The 12,743-nt window shown below is 40.6% G+C and overlaps 1 protein-coding gene across 1 annotated transcript; it reads right to left on the bottom strand.

The window, feature by feature from the left end:
• Positions 1–6,865: 6,865 nt before the first annotated feature.
• On the bottom strand, positions 6,866–12,481 carry LOC130989184 (receptor-like protein kinase FERONIA). The gene is made up of 6 exons (XM_057913126.1): positions 9,754–12,481; positions 8,254–9,239; positions 8,009–8,144; positions 7,752–7,894; positions 7,432–7,555; positions 6,866–7,337 (listed from the first exon to the last, which is right to left on the bottom strand). Exons 1-6 carry the CDS (start codon positions 12,356–12,358, stop codon positions 7,030–7,032), a joined length of 4,302 nt encoding a protein of 1,433 aa, XP_057769109.1. The 5' UTR covers positions 12,359–12,481; the 3' UTR covers positions 6,866–7,029.
• Positions 12,482–12,743: the final 262 nt, after the last annotated feature.

The following is a 12,743-nucleotide window of genomic DNA, read 5'->3' as shown; positions in this document are numbered from 1 at the left end:
CTGCCTCTTTCCCTCGCCGCCGTTCGGCAGTGCAGCCAGCGCTGCCCCTCTCCCTCGCCGCGGTTCAGCAGCACGTCAGCGCTGCCCTCTCCCTCGCCGCGGTTCAGCAGCACGTCAGCGTTGCCCTCTCTCTCGCCGCGGTTCAGCAGCACGTCAGCGCTGCCCTCTCCCTCGCCGCGGTTTAGCAGCACGTCAGCGCTGCCTCTCTCCCTCGCCGTGGTTCAGCAGCACGTCAGCGCTGCCTCTCTCCCTCGTCGCGGTTCAGCAGCGTAGCCAGTGCTGCCTTTCTCCCTCGTATTTGGGAGTTCTATCTAGTTGTTGCTCTTTTGCTTTTATGCTCTCATTGTAGAGACTCGATATCTATGTTTGTATGTTGTTCTTGAGGATAATTGCTATGTTTCCATATTGATTGAGCAGCTTAAGCTTCATATTGAGACGGTAGCTGAATCCGAGACTACTCAATCGAAGGACTTGGAATCTGAGCAAAGCGATCTTCTTAAATTGAAAGAGAACTTGTCCAAAACACTCTTGATTGTGGAAGAAATGAAACAGCAGGTAATGCATAGCAAAGAATCCGAAGCTGAGGCGCAGGCGCTCGTTGGAGAAACTATGTTGCAGCTGGAAACAGCGAAGAAGATGGTGGAGACGCTTAGGTCAGAGGGACTGAGAGCCACGGAAATGTATAACGCCAGCGCTGCCTTTCTCTCTCGTCGCGGTTCAGCAGCGCAGCCAGCGCTGCCTTTCTCTCTCATCGCGGTTCAGCAGCGCAGCCAGCGCTGCCTTTCTCTCTCGTCGCAGTTCAGCAGCACAGCGCTTCAGCTGCGCAGCCAACTCTGGCTCATCCTTATCTTCGTCTACTTGCTTTTGTTATAATCTTTGGGTTCGAATCTGTCTTTGAACTAATTTTGCTCTATTTTTACTTTATTCTTTACAAGGGCCATCAAAACGGGTATTTCCACACTTATATTTATTCACGAGAACTCTCGAATTAGTGGGCGGTATGCGACAGCGCTGACCGAAATTTTTGGGGACTGCCAGCTCTGCATTCATCTCAGTGCAGCCAGTGTGGCTATCTTAGCTCAGCCAGTGCGGATCATCTCAGCGCAGCCAGTGTGGTTATCTTAGCTCAGCCAGTGCGGTCATCTCAGCGCAGCCAGTGTGGTTATCTCAGCTCAGCTCAGCCAGTGCGATCATCTCAGCGCAGCCAGTGTGGCTATCTTAGCTCAGCCAGTGCGGATCATCTCAGCGCAGCCAGTGTGGCTATCTCAGCTCAGCTCAGCCAGTGCGATCATCTCAGCGCAGCCAGTGTGGCTATCTTAGCTCAGCCAGTGCGATCATCTCAGCGCAGCCAGTGTGGCTATCTCAGCTCAGCTCAGCCAGTGCGATCATCTCAGCGCAGCCAATGTGGCTATCTCAGCTCAGCCAGTGCGATCATCTCAGCACAGCCAGTGTGGCTATCTCAGCTTAGCCCAATCAGTGCGATTGTATCAGTGCAACTAGTGTGGTTATCTCAGTGCAGTCAGTGTGATTATCTCGTTTAAGCTACCACAGATTACCTAAGTTACCTTCGACACAGATCGTCTAAAGTTATCTTAACTAAGGCATTAATGGCAAAACTTCGGGGCATTAATTGCAAAATCCAAGGCATTAATTGCACGACGAGGGCATTAATTGCACAATTCAAGGCATTAATTGCAAAATTCAAGGCATTAATTGCACGACGAGGGCATTAATTGCAAAATTCAAGGCATTAATTGCACGACGAGGGCATTAATTGCAAAATTCAAGGCATTAATTGCATGACGAAGGCCTCAATGTCTATGTTCCGCGCAGAAACGTCGTAAGCCGCGAAAGTTAGACTGGGGATGAGCCTTAAGTGGCAACTCAGCCGCTTTGCGGATATTTGAGCCTTAAGTTAGTCATCTTTGATGGCATCCAAACAATCCGAAGGAAAAACTACTCTCTTTTATCTTAGTTCATTTGCAGCGCTGAAATACTTTACTATTTTTACAAAGATTGACAAGTTCTTATCTAACAAGTGCAGGGAATCATGTATACTAATTTGACACGGGAGAGCAGCACAGCGCTGACTCTATATCACACACCACTGGTTGAACAACAAAGAAGACACGGTTCAACCAGACTAGGGGGAGTAGCTGATGAGGACTAGATTACTCATCAGCGCTGTGCTTGGCAATACAAGAGCATCTTACTTGATTACTATTATTGTTATTAATTATAATAGGAACTAATGAACGCAGGGCTAACTAAAAAGACTTGCTAACAAATGAATATGAAGAGTCAATCAGCCTTGACCAAAGTGCAGAGGTGCTGCCTTGCTAAAGTACAACACCACCAGCGCAAACCAGAGCTGCGCAGCCAGAGCAGAGCTGCGCAGCCAGAGCAGAGCAGCGCAGACCAGAGCAGCGCGGCAACGCTGCACAGCCAGAGCAGAGCAGCGCAGACTAGAGCAGTGCGGCAGCGCTGCGCAGCCAGAGCAGCGCCACCAAAGTGTCTTTCCACGCAGCCACGTATGATGGTTCAGCTTGGGGATTAAGATCATTGTACTAAGTTTTGGGTCTAAATCCAATCATTAAAGTTCATGGGCCTAAGGCCTTTAGGGTTCACTCTCACATCTATAAATAGAAGGTTAGCATTAGCATTAGGGATATAGTTCACTTGGGAGCAACACTTGTAATATGTAAATACTATCTCAAAGTATAGTGAAATCAACGAAGAACTCCCGTGGACGTAGATCATTTATGATCGAACCACGTACATCTTGTCTCGTTTATCGTTTCTTAGATTAGGCGTTGATTTCATGCTTTATTTTATTTTGGATTTACTTTGGAAAGGGCCGAAGCCCATGCTTTATTTTTAGCGGCACTTTTAGGGATTAATTCCCTAAACTTTTGGGAGGAGGCCGCATAGCATATATTAGTTAGGTTAATTCCCTTTTCATTCTACACACTTTGCAGCCGCAACTTTTGAATTTGTTAAGATAGTAGTTGACTTTTTTAATTCATGCAATTTTGAAGTTCATGCAAAATTCACCTCTACACGTTTTTAGCATTAGAATTCCCTTGCTTTAGTTTTACTTTAGATTAGTTCGTGTTCTCTTCATTCATAATTGCGGCTGGATTGGAATTGACGTGCTCTCAAGTTTTAATTTAAATTCTTGCAATTTATTTCATTAGCTTTTGTTCGATTATTTTCTTTATGTTTATTTTTATTTATTTGATTGTTCTTATTTTAAGCATGAGTAGCTAAACCTTTTAATTCGGCGAGAATAATGAAACTCTAATTTAATGATCTGTGAGACCTAATTGGTTTAAAATTGATTCCTATTGATTCCGATTAATTCCTAGGGTTTAAAGATAATTTTGATTTTATTTAAGTCTGGCCAACTTAAGTTTAATTGGATTACAGTCAATTAGTTCCTGCCAATCCGTAATTGTTGGAATAGGGCTGATTAGTGATAAAACTACCATGTTCGTAGTAGGAATTAATTGGTATATTAATTATTACTAGCGTCTCTAGGATAATTGATATAAACTGGGTTCCTTCATCGTAATGCTGTTAGAATATTAAATCTAGGTCTGACGTCTCCAGCTAGGTTATATTTTAATAAGGGAAATAAGCAGGTCTGGCGTCTCCAGCTGTTTATCGACACAGTAAGTAGGAATTGGGGTACGTCCGTTGCGTTTCACGGTATCCTATAACTGGTTGATTGATAGGGATTGATTAATTATTGCGTCAATGATCAGAGTTTGAATTAGAGTGGATCTATTTGAGCCGAATTACCCTTTTTATTGATTTACTTCAAGCATATTTTATTTGATTAATTCTGCATTCTTAGTTTAATTAACTCTTCTAAAAAATTAAGGCGTGGTGGCATCACCGATTTTATAGACCTAGGGATTTGAATGAATTTTAACTGCTCTCTGTGGGATCGACCCTGCTTACCATTGTGCTAATTTATTTTGGTAATTCCGCAGGAATTATTTGGTGGTTGGCGACGTCCACCAATAGGGATTCTCACTCACTTTCTTAGCTCTATATCTAATCAAATGTTCCTGCGAACATATCAAGATCATCGCTCTTGCGGATAACTAGGTATCCGTCATCGGAATAAACTATAATCTCTTCCCAATTCAAACAGCATCTCTATCTCAACTCGTTTTCTCAAAGCTATTCAATTTCTAACTCTGTCATTGGTTCTAACAACTCATATCTCTATCTATAAAGAAACTCTGTCTCATCTAAAATAATAAAAAATCTAACATCTCAATATCTCAGTACTCTCAATAGTGTCTTGGCACTATTACTAATAATGAAAAGTACGGGGTGTTACAATCAGATACTGTGAAGCCAAGCGAGCTAGGAAAATTCCGAAGTTAAAAATTTCATGGAAGGAGATCTTAAAGATGGAAATATATTTTCTGACGCTAAATTAAAAGGAAAGGTAAGGCAGTTATACGAAAAGAAGAAAGCCATGTATACAGATCTTGCCAGATCCCAGGTGAGAGAGATGAAAGCCAACGAATAAATGAAAGCTATAAGACATAAATTTCGGAATGCAATCTTGAAGGAGGCTTTGGGAGATTTTGATTGTGAAATCGGAACATTTTGATTAATGTTTTTGAATTCACATCCAAATCTATAAATTCATAATTTAATGTAATTGAATTTATAACTACATCTATGAATTCACAACTTAGTGCTCTTGAATTCACAACCAGGTATATGAATTCACAACTTAGTGTTCTTGAATTCACAACCAAATCTAACGCTAAATTTGGCAGCCTTTCACACACAAACATAAACAAGTTGCATCATAGAATGCTTCTTTACTTGCAATCCTACTGTCAAACTCAAAAGGTCAATTTTATTCTCTCCAGATACATGGTTGATAGGAACATCTAACAAAACAGAGTTCTAAAATATAGAAGCAAAATCATTCAAAATACTTCAAAATAACTATCCTTCAAAACAACTCCCGATTCAATTGGGTAACAAATTCGAGTCGTGCTTCGTCATCAAGGCAACTATCCTTCAAAACAGCTCCCGATTCAATTGGGGTAACAAATTCGAGCCGCGCTTCATCATCGAGGCTACGAAAGAACACCAATTCTTCTCCATTTTTTGCAAGATATCTCCCTATTGCAACCTTTGCGGGCATTGTTAAGGGAAACACGTTCAACATTTCGAAGACAGATCCTATGTCGTCATCCTTGACTGGCTCCAAGCTTTTAACAATTTGCAAAAGAGTCTCATCTGTTTTTCCAACGAGTCCAGAGACTACTTCAATGAAACCATCTTCACTTGCAACTTTACGCTTCTTTCTTGCTAAAGTTGAACCACTTCCACTAGCAGAATCACATGTCGTCTCAGCTTCTGTTGGATGAATGGTTGGAAGAGAGTCTTCATTTATTGGCATGGACGCATCAATGTTGTTAAACTCGGCATTATTGTTCACATTCAAAGCATCATTCACATCACTTCCCAACAATTCGTTCACAGCCTGAGCGAAATTGACAGAATTGTCACCAGTAAATATCAACCCAATCTTCATAAAGCGGTCAAGATTGATTCATCTTGTTCTTCATTGGTTTATAAGCCTTGATACCATTAGATAAATTGATTTTAGAAAACACATTTAGCATAAGCTTCTACAAGTTTTTGCAATAAAAGTGAGAATAAAGATTAATATTACCTTGCACTGTTCATCCCATGATTCTTGTGTGCATTTAACCTTTTTTTAATAGGGTTCCAATTTGCTCCACAGTTGGATAGAACTCCACACAAGAATCCATATTGTCTTTTCCACACTTGAACCATTGATTTTATGTGGGGATCCGCTGAAATTATAATTCCTGGAATGGTAGCCTTCATTTGTCCCTCAAGGAAGGTATTATGCCCGGTGCTGAATCCATTTTCTCCTCGCCAACCCTTGACAACGCTAAACTTCAGTGCATCAACTAATGCTGCCTGTTCTTCGTGGGTCCAAGACCGTCTTGATTTGCCCATCTTCATTTGACAAGAAGTAATAGATCAAACTCTATCAATTAAAAGCAACGGCACCACGACCGATCAACCAGTACTTCACAACGGTAACAGAAACTGCTCCCACATTTGTAATCAACATTCAAACTCTCGTCTTATTGCAGGGACATTTCTTCACATGGTTATCTACTTCCTAGAGGCTGAGAGAATATATTAAGTACAATACATCATTTCCTCTTTTATGGATTCAAACAAGTACCAAATGAGTAGAAGCTAAACTAAAAGTGCATAAACATGAATTTATATTCAAATATTTTTGTAGGCTCTCTATCTGTTTTTAATTACCATACAAGCAATACAAGCATTTCCCAACAATAGTGAAACTTTGCCATTTACTTTAACTATCTTTAATTTGATTCTCTTATAGCTGGAAACTTTTGGTGAATATACGTACTTACAAAGCCTAATATTATACTCACCTCGTAGCTAAATGATCGTTGTTATCATAACTGCACACAAATTTGATCCTCTTAGAATATGTCCAATAAATATCCCCTAAAAGGGCCATAAAAAGGAATAAATGCCAAAATGTAGCTGAGCTTCTACACTAGATGCATAAAGGTTTTAACTCTCAACAATTCACCCCATACTGATATTATGTGCTGTATGTTCATACATACATGAATTTAGTAGTAAAATACTCGCAAGGAGCTCACCAGTAACAAAAGAAATTTGGATGAGATGATTATGGATAGTGAAATGCCTATGTATGCGCACATTTCATCCTTGAAATCAACAAAAAATATATGGATATTGCATCGTTTTGAGTAGTAAAGTTAAAGAAACCCAAAAGACCAAGTTTGCAAACATAATATGGAGTATATGCATATCAAAGCAAAGAAAAGAAGATTAGACAGCGTCAAATTCAGCTTACGGTATATAATACAACTCGAACTCTCTATTTACTATCACAATAGCAACTTCACAGACCAAGAGACTAAAGACTACGCTTTAGGTCTCTTACTAGTTACTATCAATTCTTTCGAGTGTCTTAACTATCTCCTGCATGGATGGTCTGTTTCTGGGTTCATTTTCAAGGCAAGTTATGGCAACCTTTGCTAATTGTTGTGCTGATTTACTAGGATATCGTCCCTCTAGACGGACATCAATCATTTGCTTCAACTTCCTTTCATTGGATAAATGTGGCTTCAACCAATCAACAAGATTCTGTTGCCCAGAAGGACGACGATGGTCATGTGCGCGCAGCCCTGTCAGAATTTCTAGTAACACCACACCGAACCCATATACATCACTCTTCACATACAAGTGCCCTGCAACAATAATACTAACCAACTCAGTTCGATATGCATGCCCACAATTCATTGGATTCAACGACTAAAAGTATGATATTGGGCGTGTGTTTACCTGTGGCAATGTATTCTGGAGCTGCATAACCATATGTTCCCATAATCTGTGTTGTCACGTGGGATATACTATCTGTTGGACCTATCTTCGCTAAGCCAAAGTCGGATAACTTGGCATGGTATTTCTGAGGATAAAATCACTCAAGCTTAATCAGATATATGTATCATATCCACTCAGCCAGCTCAGAACAAACAGCTCAACAAGGAAGATCCCTTGATAAATTATTAAAATATATGCAATCTATAGGTTTAAAGGTGGAAACATTCATGAATGAAATGGCCTATACTTTAACAGCACTTGACCAGAAGCCGATAACTTACTTCATCAAGCAATATGTTAGATGTCTTGAAGTCCCTATAGATAATTTTTCTATCTGATGCGTGCAGGAACGCCAGGCCCCGAGCTGCTCCAATTAATATCTTAAGCCTAATGTCCCATGGAAGCGGCTGAATAGATGCGCTCCCTTACCAAGAAAAACTCAGTAAGCAAGAAGTAGACATGAAGTAGCTGCCGATGTCCAATGTGAAATAACATGATAAGATATGATTATAGCGAATAAAATGAATTAATCCCTTACTTATAAGGAGATGGTTCTCCAAGCTGCCTTTGGGCATGAATTCGTAGACAAGAAGTAGCTGCCTATCCTCATGGCAATAGCCCAACAGCTTCACCAGATTGGGATGAGAGAGTTTTCCAAGGAAGTTCACCTCAGACTGCAAATTAAGGTACGCAACATTCATTCTCAATCTCATACATATATTATCAAGCTAAGCTAAGTAGAGAAGAGGTGAAAACATATAAGTGAGTGAATTATGTTCATACCTGCCACTCTTGCAAGCCTTGCATACTTTCATAATTCAACAGCTTGACAGCAACAATGGTTGTTTTGGCGGTGGCTCTGTCATCTAGACACCCCTTGTAAACCTTGCCAAAACCTCCTTCTCCCAGAACTAAATCACTTCTGAAATTCCGAGTCACAGCCTTGAGTTCATTAAAGCTGAAAACCCTCAAATTGGGTCGAGATAACTCCTTCCCTGCTGGACTGGAACTTGCATCATCGGCAACATTTATTTTCTTATTTGATTCAAAAAGTTTCGCGTCCGCCTTCTGACATGTACCAGTAGATGAGAGCACCTGCCCTGCCAGACTGTAACTTGCATCATCGGCAACATTCATTTTCTTATTTGCTCCAAAAAGTTCCATGTTAGCCTTCTGAGATGTACCAGTAGATGAAGACACCTGCCGTGCTAGACTTGGACTTGCATCATCAGCAACATCTATTTTCTTGTTTGGTTCAGAAAGCTTCATGTTCATCTTCAGAGATGTACCAGTAGATGAAGACACCTGCCCTGCCGGACTTGGACTTGCATCATTGGCAACATTTTTGTTCTCATTTGGTCCAAAAATTTTCATGTTCGCCTTCTGAGATGTACCAGTAAATGAAGAACCATCCTCAACACTAGTTCTGTCTTTCGGTGGCGAAGATTCTGCCATCTCCTGCTGTTGAATTGCAAGCTCAATTTTTGTTAGAATGTGTATGGTTCTTGGCCGGTTCTTTGGTTCATCATGCAGCCATCTTTCTGCAATGTTGACAAACGTCCTCAGGCTATCTGGTGAGATTTCCCCTCTCAGAGTTGGAGCCACAATACGATCAACTTGTCCCTCACTAATGTTATCCATTACCTGCATAGTTCGACTATGCTGTTCTTTTTCATTTGATGACACCGTTGCTGGAGTCAAAATCATCCCATCAGTTCTCTCAGTATTGTCATCCATTGGAATGCTGCTGGTCCCATGTGATATTGGTGCTGCAAAACTTATAGTGAGAAAAATGCATGGTAAACAATCCAGTTATATCAATGAACAAGTCCATCCTTTCACATTCTTCTATCACTTCAAATATGGATAGTATAACTGGAACAAATTAAAAACCATCCATCAAGTTACCAAAATATGAATTAAGTACATTAAATCTATTCCTTGATTAGCTATCAATAAAGTCGAAGCTCTATTGACAAACTTGAAAAATACATAAAAGACCATATGTACAAATTAAAAGAAATTGTAATGGTCATAACTAAGATGAAAACTCTTCAGAATTACTATCTGCTAAGTGTGTTAGATGAAGTTTGCCTCATTTAAACGTGTCTAGCTATAATACCTATTGGCTGGATACTCATTCATGTAGCATAATAACCAGTATTAAATCCTTATCAAGATTCAGCCACTTATGCCAATTGCTAAGTTTGCAGGTGCTGTGCTATCTACGACGTAGACTAATGTGAACCGGTACAGAATTTACTTTTAGCAGCCAAAACATACCTGATACTGAGGTGCCAAAAAATTCCCTTTTGTTTTTTGAGGGTTTCCTGGTCTTCCAAAATGCATCCCACGGCCAAATTTTTTGTGATATCCGAAGCATCATGGATTTTCTTCCACCTTGTTTTCCAGATTTGATAATCGTGCTGTTAATTTGTTGACTTGGGAGAAATGAAACAGTTTTCCCATTAGAGGAAGACGCCGTTGGTTTCAGGCTACTTGATAAGATAGTTCTATCATTATCAGAACGTGGCATGACATCAGTAACATTTCTTATCTCGTAGGGAGCCGAGGATGTTGCATTCTCCTTCTGAGGCAAGACAATATTTATTTTCTCATTTGGTGCCATGAAATTCATGTTGTCATTCTGATATTTATCGGTTGATGAAAACAAATTCTCAACGCCAGTCCTCTCATTTGGATCCAGAGATTCTGCCTTCTCCTGCTGCTGAAGTGCAAGCTCAAGTTTCATCACAATGTGCGCTATTGCTGGCCGTTTTTTTGGTTGATCATGCAGGCATCTTTTGGCAACCCGCACAAACGTCTCCAGACTATCTGGTGATATTTCCCTTATTAGACTTGGAAGTACAATATGAGCAACCTGTCCCTTACTAATATTATCTATGGCCCACGTAGTCAGACGGCATTTATCTTCTTCATCATATTGCTCCAGTGCTCGTCTCCCACACAACACTTCCAACAACACCACCCCAAAAGAATATGTGTCGCTATTTTTTGTTGGTTTATGAGTTTCACAATAATTGGGGTCCAAATATCCACGTGTGCCTTTAACTAGTGTGCTTTGTTGGCTTTGAGAGTCGCTGCCAAATCCAGTTTTTGCTAAGCCAAAATCTGAAACTTTAGCCACAAACTTCTCATCAAGCAGAATGTTTGTAGACTTTACATCTCGATGTATGATCCCATGGCCCGTATGAAGATAATCTATTGCACGACCAGCTCCAATGCAAATCTTAAGTCGCTGCTTCCAAGAGAGAGGAATATAATCATGGCTTTTCTGGGAAAGTTTGAAGAGATGGTCAGCCAATGTCCCACAGGGCATGTATTCATAAACGAGTATCATTTCCTGTTTCTCTACACAGAATCCGAGGAGGGGAACTAGATTAACATGCCGAAGCTCAGAAAGCATTTCAACCTCTGTCCAAAACTGCTGCTCCCCTTGATTGGAGTCTGGTTTTAATCGTTTTACAGCTACAATCTCTCTGCCATTATCTATGAACCCTTTGTAGACTTTACCAAATCCACCCTTTCCAATGATACATCCGCTGTGGAAGTTATCTGTTGCTGATTGTATCTCAGCTAGTGAAAAGCGACGGCAAGGTTGCTTTGCCCTGGCAGATGGCTCGTTTTCCTCCTTGGAAGAATCTACAGTTCCCCAGAGTTTGTGCAGCAGGTGGACAACGATGTTTACCAGAAAAATCTTAGCAAAGACTACAGTTGCAATAGAATTTTTGCGACCAAGAAGAGAGTGTAGTAGAGTTGGGGTAGAGTGTTGTGGTGAATCTCTTGGTGGAGGCAGAAGATTGGGAGTGGCAAGAGTGAGGTCGTGGTTGCTTAACTTGAAGACTTCAAATCCTTCAAGTGGACCTTGCCTATCCACAAATTCATGTTGAGAGTGCAGAGAAATACAGATTCTGTGCCTACCCTCTCTTTTGTTCCCCTTCACCATCACCATATAGTTATACCAAAGGACACTTTGATTTTCCGATTGTTGGAGAATGTCATCACTAGTCAAGGCTACTGTGTTATCAATCATAAGAACAAAATTCATTTTGGATCCTAGCTCATACAAGTGAACCCTCACCAAATACCTGAATCCCACATCAACAGAAACTCCATAACTCAAATTACTAGCCTTGTTTGCATTTTCTTGAAGAAGTGATGCCCATACCCCAAACATGCCACCAATATCATTGACAAACGACACAGAACCCCATTTTATATTCTGATGATAAACCCTTTCAAGTGCAGTAGTATTGTCAATATAAATCACAGTTTTTTGGCCAAGCACATGAACTCCACTATCTCCACCATGGCAGTAAGAAATGGTGGAAGGTACTGATATAATCTCAATTCCATTAATGAAAGCATAGTTATACCTAGTCTCGGGAGAGAATACTATGTTGAGGGGTTGATTTTGTTGTATGACTATGCAGAATTCTTTTGCAAGAATATTGAGAGAAAGAGCACGAGCAGTTAGGGAAGCACTGAAATTAGCAAGTAGCGTGAAAGGACCAGCTTCGACGGAGAAGAGATCGTGGAAGCTTTCAAAACCATGGTAGTAGACAGGATTGAAGTGAAGGCGGATAAATTTTTGACCTGGAGTGAGGTGAAAGGAGTAGGAAAATTGGGAGCGGGAGATGCGTGCGGTGCTGTAGGGAAGTGGATCGACGGCTGTGATCAGCTCTCCCTTGACAGTGGATGCCTTTGATGAGCCTTTCGGTGTAGCGTATGAGTCTCCGCCCCATTTTCTGCCACTGACAGCTGCAGCTCCGCCGCCGCAGTTGATAGAAATGTGATCAGCAGCTGTATAAGTGAAGAGGAAGCAGAGAATCAAAAAACGGTGCATTAATTTGCATGTAATTCTCATTCAAAATTGGAAATTATCATGAGAAGAAGAAGAATCAGATGAGATTATTACTCTGGTACTTGGGAAATTTTGAAATTGAGGGTCAACTCTCAAGTAAACGGTTTTGACTGTTTATCACGCGGCAACTATTCTACTCTCGCTGTTGGCATATATATATACTCCCTCCGTCCCGGCCAAATACATGCTGTAGTTAATACATGTTAGCAGCAAAATCATTTTTCCATTTACTTTAACATGTAAATGGTACTATTATCTTTAGATAAATGATTCCATTTTTCCTTTTTGTGGCTAGATACATGCTTTAGTGTGTAGCTAGGTTAGAGCAAGAATACTCACATTGTGTTATGGTTTTTCAGAAATATGATATGCTATATTAAGTGTTCAT

This window comes from Salvia miltiorrhiza, chromosome 6 (assembly GCF_028751815.1).
Source record: "Salvia miltiorrhiza cultivar Shanhuang (shh) chromosome 6, IMPLAD_Smil_shh, whole genome shotgun sequence".
NCBI lineage: Eukaryota > Viridiplantae > Streptophyta > Magnoliopsida > Lamiales > Lamiaceae > Salvia > Salvia miltiorrhiza.
Note: the sequence above shows the minus strand (reverse complement) of the source record. Positions and strands in the feature narration are given on the sequence as shown.

Coding starts and splice junctions, on each gene's coding strand:
- LOC130989184 (XM_057913126.1), bottom strand. CDS start 12,358: ATGAGAATTACATGCAAATTAATGCACCGTTTTTTGATTCTCTGCTTC. Junction 7,895..8,008: donor GGAGAACCATCTCCTTATAA/GTAAGGGATTAA, acceptor TTTCTTGGTAAG/GGAGCGCATCTATTCAGCCG. Junction 7,556..7,751: donor CTAACATATTGCTTGATGAA/GTAAGTTATCGG, acceptor TTTTATCCTCAG/AAATACCATGCCAAGTTATC.